This window comes from Martes martes (assembly GCF_963455335.1).
Source record: "Martes martes genome assembly, chromosome: 6".
NCBI lineage: Eukaryota > Metazoa > Chordata > Mammalia > Carnivora > Mustelidae > Martes > Martes martes.
Window position 1 is genome coordinate 62,775,068 of NC_137893.1, and position 22,073 is coordinate 62,797,140.

At 40.8% G+C, this 22,073-nt stretch overlaps 1 protein-coding gene across 9 annotated transcripts in view; it reads left to right on the forward strand.

The window, feature by feature from the left end:
- Positions 1-3,964: 3,964 nt before the first annotated feature.
- Positions 3,965-22,073, forward strand: part of REPS1 (RALBP1 associated Eps domain containing 1) — an 82,074-nt gene continuing 63,965 nt past the window's right edge. For 7 of the 9 annotated variants that reach the window (XM_080805502.1, XM_080805505.1, XM_080805499.1 and 4 more), the window contains exon 1: positions 4,218-4,500. In XM_080805502.1, the coding sequence (XP_080661628.1) occupies positions 4,348-4,500 (153 nt within the window). In that variant the 5' untranslated portion in view covers positions 4,218-4,347. Of the gene's footprint in view, positions 4,501-22,073 lie in introns of all 9 variants that reach the window. The other 2 variants (XM_080805500.1, XM_080805498.1) reach the window with 2 other exon arrangements.

Consider the following 22,073-nt stretch of genomic DNA (forward strand, 5'->3'; position numbering starts at 1 on the left):
ATCAGTGGTTGTCAGGGGCTGAGGGTAGAGGCAGAGGCAAGGGGCACCACAGAGGAATTTGGGGGGGATCACAGAGAGGCCCTGGATCTTGATGTTGGTAGTGGGTGCATGACTATATGCATTTGTCAAAGTTCACAGAACTGTATACCAGAAACAATGGATTTTACTGTATACAGTTTATTTTAAAAGCCTAGAGATTTCCAGTTAAATAATAGTTGATGCATTTGCTGGCAGTAATCAACTATTTGATCGTTCCCTGAAAACCAGCATCTTTAAATTTGTAACTATATAATATGGACCATCTGTTTTAAAATAGCTTTCTCATGATGTCACTTTTTAAAATTGATATGTCTAGAAATGTACACTAGGAAAAAAAATTAGACTTGACCTCAAAGAGCATGTGTTAAATTGTATTTTTTCCCCTTTCATACCTGGAAATACACATTTAAGAGACAGATAGAGAGAAAAAATCTCTTCCATTTGTGAAACTGTCAAACTCTCCAGTACCAAACCCACCCAGAATACAGCAGGGGGATGAGAAGATAGACTCGCCTAGAGCAGGGCTCCCCCTGTGTTCATGAGCGCCTGACTCTGTGGGGAATATGTGTTTGTTTGGAAGGACTCTCACACAACCACTGTGCTCTTCACAAGATGAGTGATGTTCAGGACTCTTTCACGAGCCTGGGGAGTGGGTCTAGGGCTGAGGCAGTGGTTGCTGGCAATAGGGCCCATTTCAATGCTTCTAAGTAAACACTTCCAGTGGGGGTTCATGTGGTATGGGCAACTTTTTGTTCTCTGCTTGGTCTTACTCATCAACAGGAAAATTCCCGCTCTATCCTATTACATCAGGAAGGCCTCACAGAACATCGGGACCACAGAAAGAGTCCTCCACAATGTCCAGTAACTCACATGTTGTAGCCAGTTCAAGTTTAGCATCTGGCAAGGGGTAGTGGGGAAGGACAATGCATGAGGGAATCCAGGGTGCAAGCCCGGTGTCCTTGACATGTCATGACTAGGAGGTCCCTAGAAGGATGATCTCAAGGACAAGATCGTGCAGTTTTGTACTGGTCCAAAGTGCTCAATGTACCCTTGAATGCATGAAATATGTGTTGGGATTGGGAGATAAGAACCTGCAGGTTAGAAGGACCAGGTTTATTCAAGGGAATTGAGAGTAAAAGGATAGCACCTTATGGACTGAGAAGGAAATCTCAGAATTCCAGAACTTGGAAGGGAAACAATCCTGCAAGTACTTCACGTTGCTAAAGAGGAGTAGGGTTGGAGGTTGCTGGAATTAAGGGAGCCAAATTAGGAGATTAGGGTACTGATTGGCTCATCACATCATTAGTTCATTTGCTCATTCATTCATACAACAAATAACTCTTGGTGAGCATTATGTGCCAGATATTAGGTGTTCGAGCCACAGCAATGAGCAAGTATTATCTGGTAAATACAGGGATGGTAGTTGGGGAGACTTAATAAGCAAGTAAGAAAAGCTCTATAAAACAGCGATTTCAGAGTTGAGATTTCCTGGGGTTTTAAATCCCAGATCCAGGCACTTAATAACAATGTGACTTGTAAGTTATTTAACACATTTGTAGCTCAGTTTCCTTATATGTCCAATAAAAATACTAAGTGGCTACTTCATAGGATTGTTTTGATTAATGTGGTAATTAGCATAAAGTTTTAGAACAGTGCCTGAAACATAGTAAGCACTCAATAACTATTAAAAGTGTAAACAGATGTATACTTTAATGTCAGGTAGTGAAAAGGACTATAAAGAAAAAAAATTCAGAGTTGGGGGGATAGAGCATGGTGGTAGGGCTGTTTTGCATCAGTTCTCTCTGGGGTAAGTGACATATGAACAAGGACCTGAATGGTGTGAGAGAAGAAGTCATGCAAAGGTCTGTGGGAAGAGTATTTCAGGTAGCAGGAACAAAGGCCCTGGGGCAGGAAAGACAGTCAAGGCCTAAGAAAGGTGGTGGAGAAAAAGATGCAGAAAAAGACTATTTTATTTTATTTTATTTTATTTGAAAGAGAGAGAGAGAGAGCATGAGAGGGACAAAGGGAGAGGGAGAAGCAGACTCCACGATAAGCCGGAGGCGAGGCTCAATCCCCTGAGCCAAATGTAGCTGCTTAACCCACTGAACTACCCAGGCTCCCCGCTGAAGACAACTGTGTTCCAATCCTTAACCCACTGTGCTTCTCCTATCTACGCTTTTGGAAGACAAGCCCTCTGTGGGGTCTGGTTACCTACAGCAGAGATGAGGCAACTTGAGCTTAAATACCTTCTAACTTGATCAGTAGCATTTTTGGGATAGAAAAGATATATATATATATATACAGTTCCATAGTCCTGTATGTGTATCTATCTATATTTTAAGAAAGGTAAAAAATTATTTAAAATAAAATATCTTGGGCGCCTGGGTGTCTCAGTCGTTAAGTGTCTGCCTTTGGCTCAGGTCATGATCCCAGAGCCCTTTATTGGAGCCCCACGTCAGGCTCCCTGCTCAGCAGGAGGCCTGTTTCTCCCCATCCCACTCCCACTGCTTGTGTTCCCTCTCTCACCATCTCTCTCTGTCAAATAAATAAATAAAATCTTTAAAAATGTATATATCTTAAAAAGGTAATTAAAGCCCGTAACTATGTACTAACACCCCATTAAGGTCTGGAGTAAAATGAATAAAGATTGACTGTACATGGCACAAATAAGACTATAAATAGCTTCATGTGAATTAAGATTTTTGTCTCCAAATGAAACAGGGCAGGTTTTGCTGCCAAAGTGCTGCAAAAAGACTTTTGGATTTTCAGTGCTTTTTGATTCTGGAATTACAGGTAAAGGATTGGGAACCTGTAATGATTTCCTCCCATGGGCCGTTTATAAGATCAGAACTCTAGGGAGCAGCACGCAGAAGATAAAATAAAAACCAAAATGGAAAAATCTGTGCAACAAACAACCTTAGCCACTGTTTTTGAAATAATTCCTACTTGCTAAGTATAAACTCTTCTACTTGAGCTATCTTAACGACTCTCCCCTCTCAGGTGGGTGCCGATCAGAACAGTGCATGATTTTTGAAAAGGAAGAAACTGAGTGGCGGGAGCCCCTGAGGTCAGCCCAGGGCCCACACCGGGTTACAAAGTTGATGGTATATATTTATGGCTCTAAGCTCCCGGTGGCCAGGACGACCTTGTACATAGAAGAAAACTTTGCCAGTTTTTCTCTCTATTCAGCAAATTTTGTTTCTCAGGTAAACATGTTTTGGAACAAGAGTGGGAGTTAAGCCTTAATGTTAGTGTCAGTATGAGAGATCCCAGATAGACTGAATCTTCATAGCTCTTTGGAGCACATAGAACTATTGCATTTATCCTCAGTAACATCTGACATCTAGAAGGTACAAACAGATACAATAGTAATAACGTGAACAATGTTCCTCTTTCCATGAATGTTTATTAAACCTTTAGTGTCAGAAGCTTCGAAACAATCTAAACAGCAACGGGTATGTAAGTTGCCTTGGTGTTAAGGAGCTGCTGCTGTGGGCCCCTAGTCCTCGCGTCCCCGGGGTCCCAGCTCCTCCTCTCCCTCCGCCCCACACCCCCCAGGGCTCGGGGGCCGCCCGGCCTTCTGCCGCGGGGCTCCGGCCACCAGGGGGCGCTGCGGCCCCCTCTCCCGGGAGCGGCCGAGCCAGCCCGGTGGGTGTTTCTCTCCCTCTCGCGCTCTCTCCTCCCGGCCTCACATCCGGGTCTGGAGCGCGGCCGCCGCTGTCAGTGTTGGTGCGGGCGCGTCGGGGGCCGGGCCGGGGCGCAGTAAATGGCGGCGGAGGGAGGCGGAGCGGCGGCCACGCTCAGCTCAGAGCCCCCGAAACTTTAGACTCGCAGCCCCACAACTTTCCGGGAAGTGCCGCCGCTCCGGGGGCGTGGACGGAAGGGGAAGCCGAGGCGGGAAGTCTTGTGGGGTGGGGGACGCAGCGGGGAGCCGGGGAGACTCGAACCCCCGGCGGGGGCGGTGGCGGAGTCCGCCCGTGCCTCGCGCCGCCGCGGTCCCCGCCTCCTTCCCCGCGCCCTCCCCTCGGCCTCAGAGCCGGAGCCCGAGCCGCGCGCCGAGCCGAGCCCGGGACTGCGCGGGGCCTCGCAGGCGGCGGCGCGCCGAGCCCCGCCGGGCCCCCTCCTCGCGACCTCCGGGCCCTGTTGCTTGGGCGCCCCCCGCGCGCGTGAGGCCGGGATTGGGGTTCCCCGCGGCTTCGCGGGGCCAGGAGGAAGCCGGGCCGCGCGCAGCCCCCTCTGTCCCGGGGTCGTGGGGCCGGGTCCCGGGTCTTGCATGCGGGGCGGGGCGGCCGTGAGCCGGAGGCGAAGATGGAAGGCTTAACGCTGAGCGATGCGGAGCAGAAATACTACTCGGATCTCTTCTCCTACTGCGACATCGAGAGCACCAAGAAGGTGGCGGCCAACGGGCGGGTGCTGGAGCTATTCCGGGCCGCGCAGCTGCCCAACGACGTGGTTCTCCAGGTAACGCCGCCGCCCTCGCCTCCTGGGCTCTGCCGGACGCCGACCGGTGGCTTCCCGGCGGCTCCGGCCTCGGGCCGTCCGCCAGCGGGGGTGGGAGGGGGGTGGGCGCCGTTTCCAGCAGCGCGGGCTGTGGGCTTGTGCCCCCAGGCTGGGGCCGCAGGTGCTCGGGCTGCCCAGACTCGCGCCGCGGTCGAGGGGGAGGGGTCGCTGTTAGAGGACAAAAGTCATGCAGGGATATGGTGGGGGTTGGGGGGGGCGGACGTCTGTGTATTAAATCTGAAGAGCCCAAGTCCATTATCTCTCGGCTGCCCCTCAGAATGTGTTTTTCAGCATTGGAAGAGCAACTTCAGATGAAGGATCTTGGATTGTGACCATGTCTTTGAATCCTAGATCCTGGTGTGTATAATATGACTCTTCGGTTCCTGCAGAGTAGTAAAGTTATCGGTATAGGTAATTTTTTTTTTTTTTTAATTCTTGAATTAGCCAGCAGACGCCACAAAGTGGGTTGTGTAGGACTCAAAGAAGCAGTTTTCTTAAGGAAGCTGAATTCTTGGGGAGATCAAAAATTTGAATTTGTACCTAGTAGTTTGCAAGTAGATATGTATGGAAAGAACTTGTAGTTAGTGTGGCTGATGTAAACTGGACAGTTTTCGATTGCCATTCGGTAACATTCGGTGGAACTTGTGGATTCGGGTTGGGAGATAAGATTGAGCAGCTGGAGTCAAACGTGCATATTTGCCTAAATCTGATCTGTAGCACTAGAGGACCAAGCAGAGTAAATTTTAAGCTTTGTCTATCACATCTGTTTTTTCAAAAGGAGGTTTCCTAGAAATTCTTATCTAGTGTATGTAGTGAACCTTATTGTTACTCTGTTTAATGATTCATGGTTGCTAGTCTATCTAAACAGCATATTAGGAACAGGTTTTAAGCTTTCATCTTTATGATGATCCAAGCCACTTACCCACATCTCCAAAACTTAGAGCCGTATGCATGGGTATAATGTAGTATACTGCAGAGAGCACTGAATTAGGAGTTTTGAGGCCCGGATCTTTGACCCCATTTTCTTGTTCACTAGCAGTGGGACTTTGGGCCAGGCACTTCCACTCTTAAAGTGCAAATGTGGTCATTTAAAGAATGAGAGTCAGGCAGGTTCCTTCTAACAAAAATTCTGGAAGTATAAAAAGTCCGCAAAAGTCTCTCTGTTTTAGAACTTGCCTGTGCATTAGCTATGACTTAGTTAAATGAGTTCTGCCCTTTTGCATAATCTTGTATGTTTTACATTGCTTTTTTAAAAATCTTGGGAGGAGAAGTTGGGTGTCTTAGATACTAACCTGTGGGAGAGTCAAAATTTTGTGTTATTGTAAAGGGACAGAGATTAAATGTTTTAGACTTCGCTGGCTACAGTGTCTCTCCAGTATTCTTTGTTTTTGTTTTTGCAACCCTTTAAAAATGTAAAAACCATTCTTACCTCAAGGGCGCTTGAAACCGGGCCTGTAGTTTGCTGACCCCAGCTAAGAATGGTGGTGACTGCATAGGGTCCTTTGCTCACCTCATATGGCTTTGGAGTTAGACTTTTAGAGGTCTGGTCAGAACATGCTCATTAATGCTATTGCCCTTTTTCCGAGCAGTTGAAAAACATACTTTCAAGTCATTTAGGAACTAAAATTAAGGCGAAACTTTTCAAGTTCTAGTTCGTTTATGTTTTTGGGGTGGGGAGGAGCTGAAATAAACTGACTTTTTATTACTTTTTTTTTAATGGTGCCAGAAGATTTTTGGAATTTTAGCATGTTATTTAGCATAGACAAATCAGTATTCATTAACCTTTGCTTGACGTATGTTTAATCAAGTTATTTTTACATTTTGCTCACTTTTGTTAACATTTGAAAATAAATTCCGGTTGCCTTTCAATATAAAGAAAGCGCTTAAATAGCATAAATATTCAGAATTCAGTTACGAGTTAGAAGCTTTAGTACCTCCCTGAAACAGAACTCTTAGAGTAGTATATACTAAATAGTATTTTAGGTATCTTGAAGGCAGTTTACTTAAAAATCTGCCTAAGACATAAAATGTGAGACAAAAGGGGACTATGGATTTAGTTCTCTTAAGCGTGTTTGGGGTTGTCTGACCGCCTGTTGCTTTCTAAGTGAGGAACATTTGGGTCAACTCGAGTGTCTTGAGTCAGCTTCTTAACTGGTCTAGGCGTTTGCAGGGCATGGAAAGAGGAGTGAGAATCTCTCAAGGACCTTGTAAACTACCCGGATACACACGTGTAACATAAAATACCATGTGAATGTGTAGGAGAGGTACGAAGAAGGTATGATCAGGAAAGTCTCTTTGACTTTATGGAGATGGGACTTTAAATTAGTGTGCAGGGAGGGCAGTGGGATGGAGGACTTCCGACAGAAAACATGACGAAAGGTAGAAAGTGTAGGAGCCTTTTCAAGAAGTCGCAGATAGTTTTTGCTGAAGCTGGAGTGTGTCTTAGGGATAATGGAACATAGAATTAGAAAGAGACCATATTATATTAAGAAAGACCCTAAAGAACACGCAGAAGATTTCATATTTCAGTAGGCAGTGGAAACTTGTTGGTTTTTGACCTAGAGTGAGGAAAGGTAGAGTCAGCGGAAGGAGGCTCGTGCAGTGGTCTCCAACGATTGCAGGGTAATGGGCATCCAGACCCAGGTGACAGCTGTAGAATAGGAAACAGATCTGGATGAACAGGTCTGAGTTACTGAAGGGCTGCTGGGTAGACACTCTGTGAGGTGCTTTGTTGGATAGTGTTTAATTGAGGCCGGATTATCAAGGCTGGGTGGAGAGCCTTGAACTAATTGTAAAGGTAACAGGGAGGTGTAGTTTAAGAGAAGTGACTCATAAAAGCTGTGCTTTACAAGACCTTCAGGAGATCAGTGCAACTGAAGTTAGAGGGAAGAAGCTGGAGATGAATTTGGGGATCCATTCTCTGTTGCATTTATGAAGTGGTGAGGAACTGGGTCATGGTGCTCAAATGCAGGAGTGGGGGACATTGTGGGGAGGATGATTTTGTCTCCCCGGGGGCATTTGGCACTGTCTGGAGACCTTTTTGGTTGTCATAACTTGCAGGGAGGGAGCAGTTCTACTGGCTTCTAGGGGAGAGAGGCCAGTGATGCTGCTAGGCATCCTACAGTGCAAGGAGAGCCCCCACAACAAAGATGTATCTGGGCCCAGATGTCAGTCAGTGGTCCTGAGATTGAGAAATCCTCACCTGGACTCTGGTGGTAACAGTGGGACCAAAAATGAGGCTAGAAATTATGAAGGTAGGCTTGATGGCCTGGGTGATGCTTAGAGGGAAGAATAGAGCAAGGATTGGACTCTGTTGGACACCACTCACCACTTAGAAAAGGGGCAGAAAGAGAGCCTGATTTTAAAAAAGATTCTGGCAACTTTGATTTCCCGCATTTTGAGGTGGTGGTGGAAGTCTCTAGGAGATAGTTGGAAACTCATGGACATTTGTCCACACCGAGTACTTGTTCTTACAGTGAAATTCAGGTATTTGGGCTTCTTCCTCTGCCTTTCTCACCCAGGTATCTCAGGGTTAGGGGACGGACAGCTGCTTACACTGTGAGCATGCATGTACACATCAGGGCTTTGATTAATGTAGTAATTTTCAGCATTTGTTAATAAAAATCATGAGAAGGCTGAGTCATCTGGGGGAATGAGGATAGAGAACAAAGAACAGAGGGCTGAGGACTGAAGGAAGAAGGAGTTGGCATTTATTGAGTGCGTGTTATGTGCCTTTTACTGGGCAAGTCACTTTCATGCAAGAACTCATTTGATCCTTACAAGAACCAGTGAAGTGGATATTATTTTTATTTATTAACAGGAATGTGGTAGGCAGAGAAGTTAAATAATTTGTTAGTGAATAAAGCATCTCTCCTTTACCATTATTCCTTGCTACCTTTCAGCTTTTTCCTTTCACTGTTCATGTGATTGGTTTGCCCATAGTTCTTCTGAAGAGCAGAGATTTAAGATTGTTTGATTTTGAGTTATGTATGGATTTCCTCTTTGCATAGTGAATAGTTTTATGTATGATGCTGTCTTGAGACACAGCCACTTAAGAGAAATAGGAAGAAGATCTTGTAGTTGGTATCCTGTGCATACAGAGATACAATTTACATTACAACTGTCAGACAGACATTTTGACATTACACTGGTTTTGGAATAGTAGAGTAAGACTGGCGCTGACTGTGAAGGTTTGTTTTTGGAGACAAAAAGCTTTATAGAATTGTGCTCCACAGCAGAGAGGAACAGGACTGGGCGGAGAAAAATTTGGTTCATAGAATTTAATCATAAGGAATTTTGCCCTTTGCTGAGCAAAGAATAAATATTTATTGACTTAGAAGTAATTTATTTTTTTAAGATTATGGAAGGTATGCTACTACATTAATGAGTATGTTTTCTTAGCTTTTACCTAAAGCCTCCATTTGGGGAAATATTTTAAAACTTCATATAGACTTCGAGTGCATAATAGCTTGATAAAAGGTTCTAGTACTAACAGTTCTTTCGTTGAAGGTTATAACCAATGTACCCCTATTCATGAAGCTCAAGAAATCTTTAAGGTCATTTGTGTTGAACAACACCTTGGTAGCATATTTGAATAACACATTAATTTAATGGGTGAAAAATGACAACAGTGCAATAGAAACCATTTTGTCCTTCTAATTTTGTTCAATTATAAGATCTACTCATTAGTGATAATATTAAAATAGGGAAGCAGAGCTTCATTTGTTCATTGAAAGTTATAAAGGTAATACAAGTAAATTGTATTTGGTTTGTTATTTTGGAGTAGTGATTTCTTATTTGTAATTTCTGAATCACTAAAATAATTATAACAAACTACAAAAATAATCTTGCCTTTAATCACTTTCTGTACATGATTGAAAAACAGCATACTGTTTGTGAGAGAAGTCCTACTTAATGGCTTTTGTAGTGTCATATTTACTTTTTAAATTTCTTTTTCCTATATCATATCATGCTAGTTTTAGTCTTTTAAATTAATAGCCCAGAGTTAGAGTCTCAGTATTTGGGGAACTCATGCTCAGGATTTTGATGGAGCTGTAAGAGAGAGGCTGGTAATAAGGAGCACTAAACATGGGAGGCAAATTCTGGTCCTGTCTTTAGCTAGCCTTGTGACCCTGAACAGATGACTTAATGTCTTGGATTTTTCTTGGATTGGGTTTTTCAAAGGTGTTATAGTGTCAAAATGGCCCTTGTGTTGTAGTGTCAAAATGGCCCTTCTAGCCAGCCACACCTTTAAGAACAGAACACAGTCTTGAAATTAGTTGCTCCACGGTTTTAACACATTGATTTGTTAAATTCTTTTGAAGAGAATCTCAGTCTGGAATGCTGAAATGACTATATGTGCATATATACATGTGTGTATATACACAAGTACGCACACACACACGAGCAGGAACTAATTAAAGGGTTGTAAGGTCCATGGTTCCTAATTCTTCAGCTGTTTGGCCAGTGAAAATTTGAAATGGGTGATAAGACTTGACATTTCTCCTTTTTCTTCATATATGTTTCATTTTCTATAGCCTTTCCTGTGATAGATGTATCTTCATTCATCTTTTCCCTCCTTTACTTCTATATAAAGAATCCATGTCTGGTGGGTTGTATATATAGGCATGACATAAAAATCAGGACATAATAACTTTGGCTCAAAAATCTTTTTTTAAGTTTATACCATACCCTAAGTTTCATTGAGATTTAGTAAATTATAGGACTTAGGTCTTAAAAAATACTACATATATTTTAAGATTTTATTTATTTATTTGAGAGGACAAGACAGAGAACACAAGGTGGGGTTGGGGGGACAGAAGGAAAGGCAGAAATAGACTCCCCACTGCACAGGGAGCCCTAGGTGGGGTCCAGTCCTTGGACTCCAGGATCATGATCTGAGCCGAAGGCACACATTTAACTGACTGAGCCACCCAGGCATCCCCCCAAAATATTGTGTCTTTATTTCAAGAGCTGACTTCTTGTTGAATTTGAGTCTACCTTGTTAAATGATGAAGCCATTTATTAGATTATGTATCTTCTAACGTTTTTGGATTGCAGTTTCCTTTGAATTTCTGGTGCACATACTAGACATCTGCTTAGAAAACACAGTTCACAAAATTGTGCCTATAATTGGAGGTTGCTAGCCTTCCTCCAGTTTAGTCAAGCACATCCCATGAACCTCTATATTAAAGTTTTGAAGAAGAGCGGACCTGTGAAGTGCTAAATGGAACATCTTTCTTAAGTCAGTTTTGTATATTTTCATGACTACTTCTTGATGGCCACTATTTAATATACACCTGTATGTGTGTGTATATGTGTGTGTGTGTGTGTGTGTGTGTGTATTTATATTTAGGGGTGTGTGTCTATAGCAGTGGTAAAAACTCTGAAATCTTTCCTGCCTTCATGGATTATGTTAATGTTAACATTAATGTTAATGTTAAAAGAGCTGTGTATGGTTAATATAAAATCATTGCACACTCCAGGGACCTACTTAGTTGTAAGGGAAGGTTCCTCTGAGGAGACATGGACAGAGATAGGGGGGAGAGAGAATGAGATGTTTCACAGAGAGGGAAAGCATGTGAAGGGCCTGCAGCTTGAAGGGCTTAATGTGCCTGGGAAATGAAAAGCTGGAGCACCTTGATGGGGGTGCATGGACATGGTAGGGACCACATACCGCAGGGCCTTGTACACAGCAATAAGGAGTTTGGATATGAAATTATGAAGAGTTTTTAGTAAGAGAGTAGCATCATCTGAATTACGTTTTTTTAAAGATTACCCTGCTGTGTAGAGAAGAGAATACAGGACAAACAGATTGGCAGTGGATATGTAGTAACTCAGATAGAAGATGATGATGTCTTAGATTAGTGAAGTGGCAATGGGATTGAGAGGAGTGGACATATTTGAGATTTTTTGAGGCAGCAAAACTAGGAGGACATGATAATGGATTGGGTATGGAGCATAAGGGAGAAGGGAGAACTCAAAGAGATACTGCTGGAAGTCACCATTATCGGATGGCTAGAAGAGAGGTTTTTTTGTTTTGTTTTGTTTTGTTTTGTTTTTTGGTGGAGAGGTAATGGTAAATTCAGAAGTTTTTTTGTTTGTTTCTTTGGTCAGTCATAGGTTCTCAGAATCCTGTAAGATTGTCAGGTAGGCCTCTACCAGAGAGGATCAAAGATACTTGGCTTGGAGATATCAGTTTCAAGATTACCAATGTATTATTAGTGATACTTAAAAGCCATGAAAATAGAGGAAATCAGGGAGGACAAGAAGCAAGAGACTATAGAGAGGAAAGAAGGATTGACTAGAAATAGAACCCTGAGGAGTGCAGCACATTTATAAGTTGGGGAAACTGGAAGGCCTCTAGGAAGGAGGCTAAGAAGGACAGAGTGGTTGTAGGGAAATTAGGGATGTATATTGGATTATGTCATGGATCCTAAGTAATGTGAGTATTTCAAGAAAAGAATAGTTAACTGTATTGAGTTTGGCCCAGAGGTTGAGAAGATGTGGGCAGAAATATGGCTGTTGGTTTGGCAGTCTAAAGGTCATCAGTAACTTTGATGAGCCAGTTTCATGGACTGGTAGAGGTGGAAGCCAGATTAGAGTGACTTGAGGAAAACCGGGTGGCCCAGGAATTAGGTATAGGGTGTGTAGATAGCTTTTTAAAGAAGTTTGCAGATGGAAGAAAATAGACAAGGGGTAGAAGCTGGAGGTATATGAGGATATAAAGGAATTCTCTTTTTGTTACTTTTTTGAGTATTAAAAATACCGCAGCATGATTTCAGTTGTTAAGATTTAACAAGGGAAGAAAGGAAGATGAGGAGAGAGAGTATTGAAAAAGCAAGATTGGGGGCGCCTGGGTGGTTCAGTGGGTTAAAGCCTCTGCCTTCAGCTCAGGTCCCGCATCGGGCTCTCTGCTCAGCAGCGAGCCTGCTTCCCTTCCTCTCTCTCTGCCTGCCTCTCTGCCTGCCTATGATCTCTGTCAAATTAAATAAAATCTTAAAAAAAAAAAAAAAGAAAAAGCAAGATTGTTCAGAATCCTGACTATACAGGATGGTCTTAACAGAAGAGGGATCCCTTCCTCAATTTTGAAAGGGGAAAAGGAAGAAGAACATGGATATAGAACCAAGTAAGGACATAGGTTCAGTAAAGGAACAGTCTAGCCTCACAGTTTCTACTTTTTTTTTTTTTTTTTTTACAAACTCAGGCAAGATTAGTAGTGGGAACAGTCTGAATATGAAAGTAACAAAAAATCTTTACAGTAGCATCAAAAAGAATAAATATTTAGGAGCAAATGTAAGAAAATATGAGGCACCTGGATGGCTCAGTTGGTAGAGCATGCAACTCTTGATCTCGGGGTTGTAAGTTCGAGCCCCACAATGAATATAGAGATTACTTAAAAATAAAATCTCTTTAAAAAAAGCACCAAAATTTTTACACTACAGACATTACTAGGAGATACTGAAGATTTAAATAAATAAGAAGGGGTTCCTGGATGGCACTGTTGGTTAAGTGTCCAGCTTATGGTTTCAGCACAGTTCCCAATCTCAGGCCTGGGAGATGAAGCCCCACGTTGTGCTTGATGCTGATTGCGGAGTGTGTTTGAGAGTATCTCTCCCTCTCCCTCTGCCCTCCTGCTCTTGCTTTCTCTCTCTCAAGTAAATAAATAAATCTGTAAATAAATAAATGGGGACACAGTCTGTGTTCATAGGTTGGAAGACTGATGTCGTTAAGATGGCAGTTGTCCCCAAACTTAACTGTAGATACAGTAGAATCCCTATTAAAATCCTACTAGGTATTTTTGTAGAAGTTGTAAAGCAGAACCTAAAATTTATAAGGAAATACAAAGGACCCAGAGTAGCCGAAACAATTTTGAAAACAAATAAAATAGGAGATTTCCCCTACCTAATTTTAAAATTTACTATAATCTATGGTAATCAAGACAGTGTGGTTGGAATAAGACTAATAAGCATGAGGGACACCTGGGTGGCTAGGTCAATTAAGTGTCTGCCTTTGGCTCCGGTCATGATCCCAGGGTCCTGGGATCCAGTCCTACATCTGGCTCCTTGTTCAGTGGGGAGCCAGCCTCTCCCTCTCCCTGCCTCTTTCTCTCCCTCTGTCTGAAAAAGAAATAAAAATATTTTTTAAAAATGAAATTATTGCCCATCAGAAAAAAATTTTTGAAAAAAGACTAAGCACGAAAATTAATAGAACAGAAATGAGAGTCCAGAAATGAACCCTCATTTATGATTACCTGGTTATTTAAAAAGTGCCAGGACAGTTTAATGAGGGAAGTATAGTCTTTTCAACAAATGGCGCTCGGACAATTAGATATCTTTATGTTTAAAAAAAAAATGGTCTTGGACATATTGTTGTATATAATTCACACAATACACAAAAATTATCTCAAAATAGATCATAGACTTTATTAACTGTAAATTCTAGGAGACATTAGAGAAAATCTTTATGACCTTGTGTTAGGCAGAGTTCTTAGATGACACCAAAAGCATGAATCATAAAGGAAAATACTGACAAATTAGACTTCATTAAAATGTTTAAAAACTTTAGCACCTCAGAGGTTACTTAAGAAAGTAAAAAGACAAGCCACAGATTGGCAGAAAGTAGTTGCATATTACAAACACTGTAAAGGTCTTTAATCTAGAATATATATATAAAGAAATTTTACAACCTGTAATAAAGGGAAAAAACCAATAAAAATGAGCAAAAGATTTTAATGGATATTTCACCAAAGGAGACAGTGTAAATGGCCAATAAGCATATGAAAAGTTGTTCAACATCATTAGTCATTAAGGAAATTCAGATTAAACCATAATGATGCTATCACACCCACCGGCATGACTATAATTAAAAAGACTGACATTACATGGTATTGTGGAGAAACTGGAACCCTTCTGCACTGCTCTTGGAAATGTAAAAGGTATAGCCATTTTGGAAAACAGTTTGGCTGTTTCTTAAAAAGTTACACGTAAGCTTATCATATGAATTAGCAGTTCCACTCAAAGGGATCTACCCAAAAGAAATGAAAATGTCTACAAATGAAGAATTGTAAATGTCTATTAGCAGCCTTATTCACAGCAGTCAAAAATTGGAAAGCAGTCTAGCTGCCCATCAGATGATGAATGGGTAAACAAAACATGGTATATCTATACAGTGAAACATGATTCTGTAAAAAAAAGTAACAAATTACAAAAAACTACAGCAAAGATTGATGTCAAAAACATGGTAAGTGATAGAAGCCAGATACAAAAGAGTATGTGCCTATACAGAATAGTGGTTACCTAAGGCCAGGGTAGGAGTGGAAGCACTGGAGGAAAATGTTTGGGGTGATGGTAAAGTTCTGACATTGGATTGTGATGATGATGCACGACTCCACGAATTTTCTTAAAATTCAGTGAATCATGCACTTACCCATGGTTAGATTTTATGGTATATAAAGTATACCTCAAAACTGTAAATTTTTTCGAAAATAGTTTTGCAGGATGAGGGAAATGTATGAAGTAGTCACCTTGGAGGATGTGAAGGTAGGATGAGAATAAAGGACCGTCTACTGTCTGTAAAATACAGTTCTAATTCCAAAACCTCAGTATCAGCACCAGTACTGGAATAATAATTCTGGCTTACATTTATTCACTGTTTTCTGTGTGCTGGCTCTGCCTGCCTTATACGTACTGGATTTTTTACTTTGTACAATATTTAATAGATTTAGAAGAGGCTGAAAAAGTTGTGACTTAGAATGAATTAAGACCAGTTTCACGTGATGTGATGAGCACTGGGTGTTAAATGCAACTGATGAATTATTGAACACTACATCTGAAACTAATGATATACTATATTTTGGCTAATTGAATTTAAGTTAAAAATAGTTTCTGTTGACTGTGAGTGGTATGCTGAACTTATAGACAGTTAATTCAGATACCCTAATTTTTTGGAAAATCATAGAAACATAATGCTCAAAAATAATCTGAGTTTGAGATAATCGTGCTTGATAAGTCGTAATTTAATCAAATAGTAGTTTTAATCTACAGGAAGCACTACTTCCGGTTGTCTTCTATTAAAATAATCACTGTTGGGACTCTTGGTCTCCACTCAGGCCATAATCTCAGTGTCCTGGGATGGAGTCCTGGCTCGGTCTGGAGCTCAGTGCTGACTCTGGTTAAGATTTTCTCCTTTTCCCACTGCCCCTCACAGCCCCCTCCCTGCACGTGTGCACATGCACGTTCTCTTCCTGTTTCTCTCTCTTTCTTTTTAAGATTTTATTTATTTCAGAGAGAGAGAGTGAGCAAGAGCACAAGCCAGGGGAGAGACAGAGGGAGAAGCAGACTCCCTGCTGAGCAGGGGGCTCCATCCCAGGACTCTGGGGTCATGACCCAAGCCAAATGCAGATGCACAACCAACTGAGCCACCCAGGCGTCCCTCTCTCGCTTGCTCGCTCTCAAATAAATCAATCTTAAAAAAATAATAATAAAGAAATAATCATTGTCAGTGTCATGAAACTTTTTGTAGGCTAAAAGCCTCTTTTTTTTTTTTTTTTAAAGACTTTATTTATTTGTCAGAGAGAGAGAGCACCAGTGAGAGCACAGGCAGGGGGAACGGTTGGCAGAGGGAGAAGCAGGCACCCCCCTGAGCAAGGAGCCTGATGCGAAACTCAGTCCAGCACCCTGGGATCATGACCTGAGCAGATGCTTAAGGGACTGAGCACCCAGGTGTTCCATTGGCTAAAAGCTTTTAATGTTACTTTGAAGCGCTGAATTGGTGTCTTTGTGTTTCTGACTTTTTGTATCCAGGCTGAGTTTGCATAAGTAGATATGAGACCCAATCCTCACAATCATATGATATACTGTGTTGGATGAAAAATAGCTAAAAGTACTGTTCTCAGAGTGATTATTGCTTCTTGTCCATGGATAATTAGGTCACATGTTGTATGTGGAAATAGAGATCTCTGTATCCTTGAAAAGAGAAATTGTCGGCCAGAAACTAAGTATTATTGATTTTTCTTCATGTCTCATTTATGACTAGAAGAATCAGAGGTTTGTTTAAACTCAAGTGTTAATTGATACTGTATTTTTTAATAGTTGATTTTAGAAGAGTTCAGATTTGGAGCACCTGGGTGGCTCAGTTGGTTAAGCGTCTGGTTCTTGATTTCGGCTCAGGTCATGATCTCAGGCTTGTAGGATAGAGCCTCCCTTCAGGCTCTGCTGGGCTTGGATCCTGCTTAAGATTCTCCCTCTCCTTCTGTCTGCCCCCACTTCTTCTCTCTCTCCCTGTCTTAAAAAAAAAAAGAATTTGTATTTTTTAGGGCACTCAATTGTATTTCATAGAAAAATATTTAATTGTAACACCCTTACAATATTCTATGTCAACAAGTACTGAGTACAGTATAGTCAAAATAGGAATGTGACAATTCTAGATTTGAATCTCTACTTGGTACTTATTAACTCTCTTACCCTGAACAAGTAACTTAACCTCTCTTGAAGACTCCCATTTCCTCATTTGTAGACTGAGGATAATATCAGATAATATCAGAAGTTTTCATAATACCAAAGTGAAGTGCAAAACATGCAGCAAAGTACCTGGTTCTAAGAGGGTGATCAAATAAGTCTCATTCAGACAAGCTCTGCTTATATGAGAAAACTCAAAATTTATAGGATCTTGGCTTTAATAGCAAAAATCTCTCCATATTTCTTCTAAGCCTAAATTTATATCTTTTATTATTTTTGTTGCATGAAGTTAATAATAACTGCCTCCAATCCTTTGATCCTATCAGTAATGCCATTTGTTTCACCCTTTTACTATGGAATTAGAGGATTTGTCCTCCTGAAATGCAGTGTACCACCAAAAGACGATAATAAAGGATGATTTTAAGGCTTATGTAGCTTACAGAATGGTGATAACCATTAACAGAAATAAAGAAGTGAGGAGGATTCTATAGTTTTGTGGGGAGACATTGTGCTGAATTTTGGATGTGCTCAGTGAGATGCCATGCTCAGTCCATCTGTGTTAGCAAGATTCTGTGGGGATTTCAAAGCTTGAGAGTAAGTAGCAGCTGGGTAGCCTTAAAGCTTGTGCAGACTTGATGGTGGCTTCTGAATGAGGCCATTCACTAACAATGAAGATTGCAGACTTCATTATATTTGAAATGTTCTTTCACGGTCAATGGTAAATTGCAGTGTTGTCATAGAGATTTAGGTATTTTCATTTAAGACCTCAGAGTTTTTTTGAAATATTCTTGAGACCATTAGCAAGGCAAGGTGGATGTGGAAGTATAACATTTCCCTGAAATTAGTATAGCCTCCAAAAAGTTGAATCTTGGATGTTAAACCCAGAAGCATTTGCATGTTTAATTTAAGGGGTTTGCTAGCTATCTGCAGGCAGTCCCCACAGTCATCCATACATAGTGTGATTGCATCTTAGCTGAGGAGTGACTCCTGGAGCTAGAATAGTCAAGCCTACCAGTTGCCATCAACATCTCATTGCAGCTTTGTGGTTCTTGTTTAACACAAGATCTCATTTAATCCTTACAATAAGCCTGCCTGGTATTGTTATTCCCATTTCATTAATAAGAAAATGTATGATTTTATGATACTCTAGAATTAACGAATTCTTAAAGATTTGTGAACAAATTCCTTGAAGGTCAGTAACCCTATAGCTGTAGCATTGCTATACTATTTTATTTAGGGGATGGTACTATTGAATCCTGCTCACTGTATATTCAAAATATATTTTTTTCCTATTTAATATTCTATAATAACATTATTCATTAATTCAGGAATCACTGTTAAACACCAGTGTATGTATCCAGGGCACTGAGTGTTAAGAGCTGAGTGAAAGAGACCTGGCTCCTGTCCTTCTGGTAAACTTAAATCTTTTCTCCGAAGCTGCAACACTCCAGCAGGGCAACTGTTCCTGTTGAGTTCATGATCGTATCCCAGACACATTTTTGGGTAAATATTTGTTGAATGAATATTTATTGAATGAGCGAGCATAAATTTATCTTTTTTTAGAAGTATTTTTGCTTATCACTAACTTTAATACTGTAATAATAATAAAATAATAACAATATAACACATACTGTTGTATAGTGCCGACTATATGCCAGCTACTGTTTCGCCCCCTTTACTAGTATTAATTCATTTAATTCTCAATGTGGGTACAGTTTATAATCCCTGTTTTTAAAATGAAGACATGGAAAGGGTAAGTAACTTCTCCAATATCACACAGCTAGTAAATGGTAGAGTTAAGATTTAAGTAGTCCTGTTTATAAGCACTGTGTTCTACTTTCTAAGTACTATATGATTAATACTTATTATCCCACTTCCATGTTCATGTCTTTGACTTCTAACATATCTAAAATACTCTAAATCCCCACATTTCTTCTTTGAAATTATTTGACTTTTATAGACCACGTTGAGAGGCTCATACGTGCTTCCAGTCTGCCCCTAGTAGTGTAAGTCCATTCAGAATCTAACAGCTGCAAGTCCTCTTTACCTATGTCTTTCAGGCAGATGTCTTCAAACATTTTGTAAATAAAACTTAAAAATAGGTTCTTATGCTATATTTATTTAGATAACTGATTATTTTTAGTAGTCTGCTAAGTTTATTAATAATTTTATTAAAATAAAGGGACACGGGATGCCTGGGTGACTCAGTCAGTTAAGAGTCTGTCTTCGGCTCAGGTCAGATCCTAGGTCCTGGGATCTAGTTCCGCATCGGGTTCCTTGATCATCGGGAAGCCTGCTTCTCCTTCTGCCTGCCTGCTATTCCCTCTGCCTGTGCTTTCTCTCTGTCTCAAATAAATAAAAATTTTTTAAAAAATAAAGGGATACAATTCAAAACGATTTTTATGTAAAACATTTATATAAAAACAAAGAACATCGTAATAGATTGTTTTACTTGCTAAAGCAAAGTTAGTCAAGATCTCCTCTAGGAAATCTGGGTAACATTCATTCATCCGACTTTTTTGAGGTCCTGCTTATTAGCTCCAGAGGACTGAAACTTGGGAGAAAGTTCATGAAAACATGGTTTGGATCTCCTTAAAACAGAGGCAGTGACTTATGCCATAGATATGAAAAAGATCAGCCAGGATGACTTTGTAGAGTACAAGAAAGGTAATGAGGAAGCCTGAGGTAGTTGCTTAGGGTTTTGGAGGGAAATGAGCACAGAAGCAAGGAAATAAAAGAGTGTGTCATGGAAAAGAGTAGTCTGTCACATGCTACAAAACTCAGTATTGGGTTTCACGGAGGTCTAAGAGTAGGAGTCAGATTACTTGCTGACAAGTTTGTATATTACTTTCAAAAATATTTTTTGATTTAGACTTTTGGTGTAACTCTGACTGGATTTTTCTTGTACATTCTCCACGTTGTTACTGAGATTTTATTCATTCTTCCTTGGTATCCAGAACAAATCCTTCTTATGATGAGTTCATTTCTATATTGAGATAATATGCAAACTAACTAAAAAAGATGTATTTGTTTATTTACTTATTTGACAGAAAGATAGAGAGCACAAGTAGGCAGAGCAGCAGGCAGAGGGAGCAGGCTCTCTGTGGAGCAGGGAGCCTGATGCAGGACCCGATCCCAGGACTCTGGGAGCATGACTTGAGCCGAAGGCAGCCGCTTAACCGACTAAGCCACCCAGATGCCCCAAACTAACTCATCTTTTAAAGTCCTTTGGTTTCCTTTATAATCTTTATCCCAAACATAATATAATACTTATCTAAATAATCTGAGTCATCAAGAACATCTCTGTAATGCTCTATTGTCTTCCATGAAACTAGAGACGTATTTGCAATAATAATTCAGAAACTTTATAATATACCACTGCTGCTTTGTTTTGTTTTGCTTTAATTTGATATCCTGCTTCTTAATTTTCCCTAATCATCCCAACAAGATAATCCTCCTTCTATAGTTTTCCCACACTGTTCTGTGTGTTTGCATTTGCATACGCCTTGTATACAGCCTCCTGTTCATGTGTATATCTTTTCCTTGATAAGTGGCAAGCAACTTGAGAGCAAATATTAATTTATCCTTATTTGTTTCCCTAACATCCCTGTTCATGATAGGCATCTGAAACCTCCTGCACTAGTTAATTGGCACTTCAGGCCTTCATTTGTCATCAGTATATCGATGGGTCCTAGCCTAATGTCATCATTTTATCATACTACTTTAAAAATTTCGAACAACAAGGACGCCTGGGTCGCTCAGTTCTTTCAATTACACTGAGTATGCTAGTTAATACTTTTGAAGTTGTTCAGGTGAGTGGAATCAGATAAAGTGAGCATGCATACTAATAAGTTTTCTTTAAGGCACTGTACCTCAACTCAAGGCATTTCTCTTAATTTGTAAAGATGATCATGGTTCACTTTAGTAGTAAACTCACAAGTTTCTCTGTCCTTCAGAGGTAAAATTTCTAATTTTTGAATTTGACAATAAACAGGAAGTGGTAGACAATCTAAATAAGGAAATAGGTCAGTAGTTTCTAATTTAATTTAGTTGACACTTTGGGAGGTAAAGCATAGCATTCTCATGAAATGCCTGGCCCGGCAACAGACCGATCAAATCTGTGTATTCCTGTCTACCAGCCTTCAAGTTACCTACCAACTCACCCCCACATTTCGCAGTCTTGTTTCTGATTATTCTCTTAACATGGACTGTGTGTTCCCACCCAACAAATCTGTTTTCTGTTTCTCAGTTACTTGTTCTGTATCAGCATCTTCTCATCGTGCTACTTTCTTTATCTGCAGTACCCTCCCCTAACTTCCATCCTCCCTCTTTTTCAGAACATGAATTAGCTTTTGTAGATTTGGAAATCTAATTTGAACAACCTCACCCTCAATCTGAGACTTGAATTTGTCTCCTACCCACACTTTTGTATGTGTTTCGAACTAGGTTGCTCTTTGCTCATTTATGTCATTGTTTAGCTGCTTTTCCAGTAGATTTGCATCTCGACAGTATTGTAAGCAAACTGAATAAAATTCAGGTTTCTTATATTTAGTGACCTCATGATGTCTAGAGCAGCAAAAGCACATAGTAGATGTTTAGAAAACATAGCCAGCTTTTTTGGGTAAGGCAGTTGCTTTGCCCTGCTTATTGCTGTGCTTTCATAGACGTGATTGGGATGATGAATTAAGGCAAGTCTGGACTCCTCACTCAGGGAAGTAAAAAGTGGGGGTGGTGAAGCTTGAAGCCTTGGATGTTCCTCTGCCAGCACTATGGGTACTCTCTGCCCACCCCAGTCAACATTCTGGGCATGAGAAGAGAAGAGGAGGAGGTGGCAAGAACAGGAACAAATAGCACAGAATTCTCTGAGCTCTGACTTTGGTGCTTTGCTGACCAACATTGCCAGTTCCCTTCATCCCTTTCACAACCTTCCCCTCCCTCCCCCCATTTCTTTTTTTTATAGCAGAGCGACTATAAGAAGTTTACCGAGAAACATAACTAGGAATCGGTGGGCAGGTAAAGAAATTATGGTAGAATCTGGATATCTTGGCACTACAGCATATACTTGCTTTTATAAAA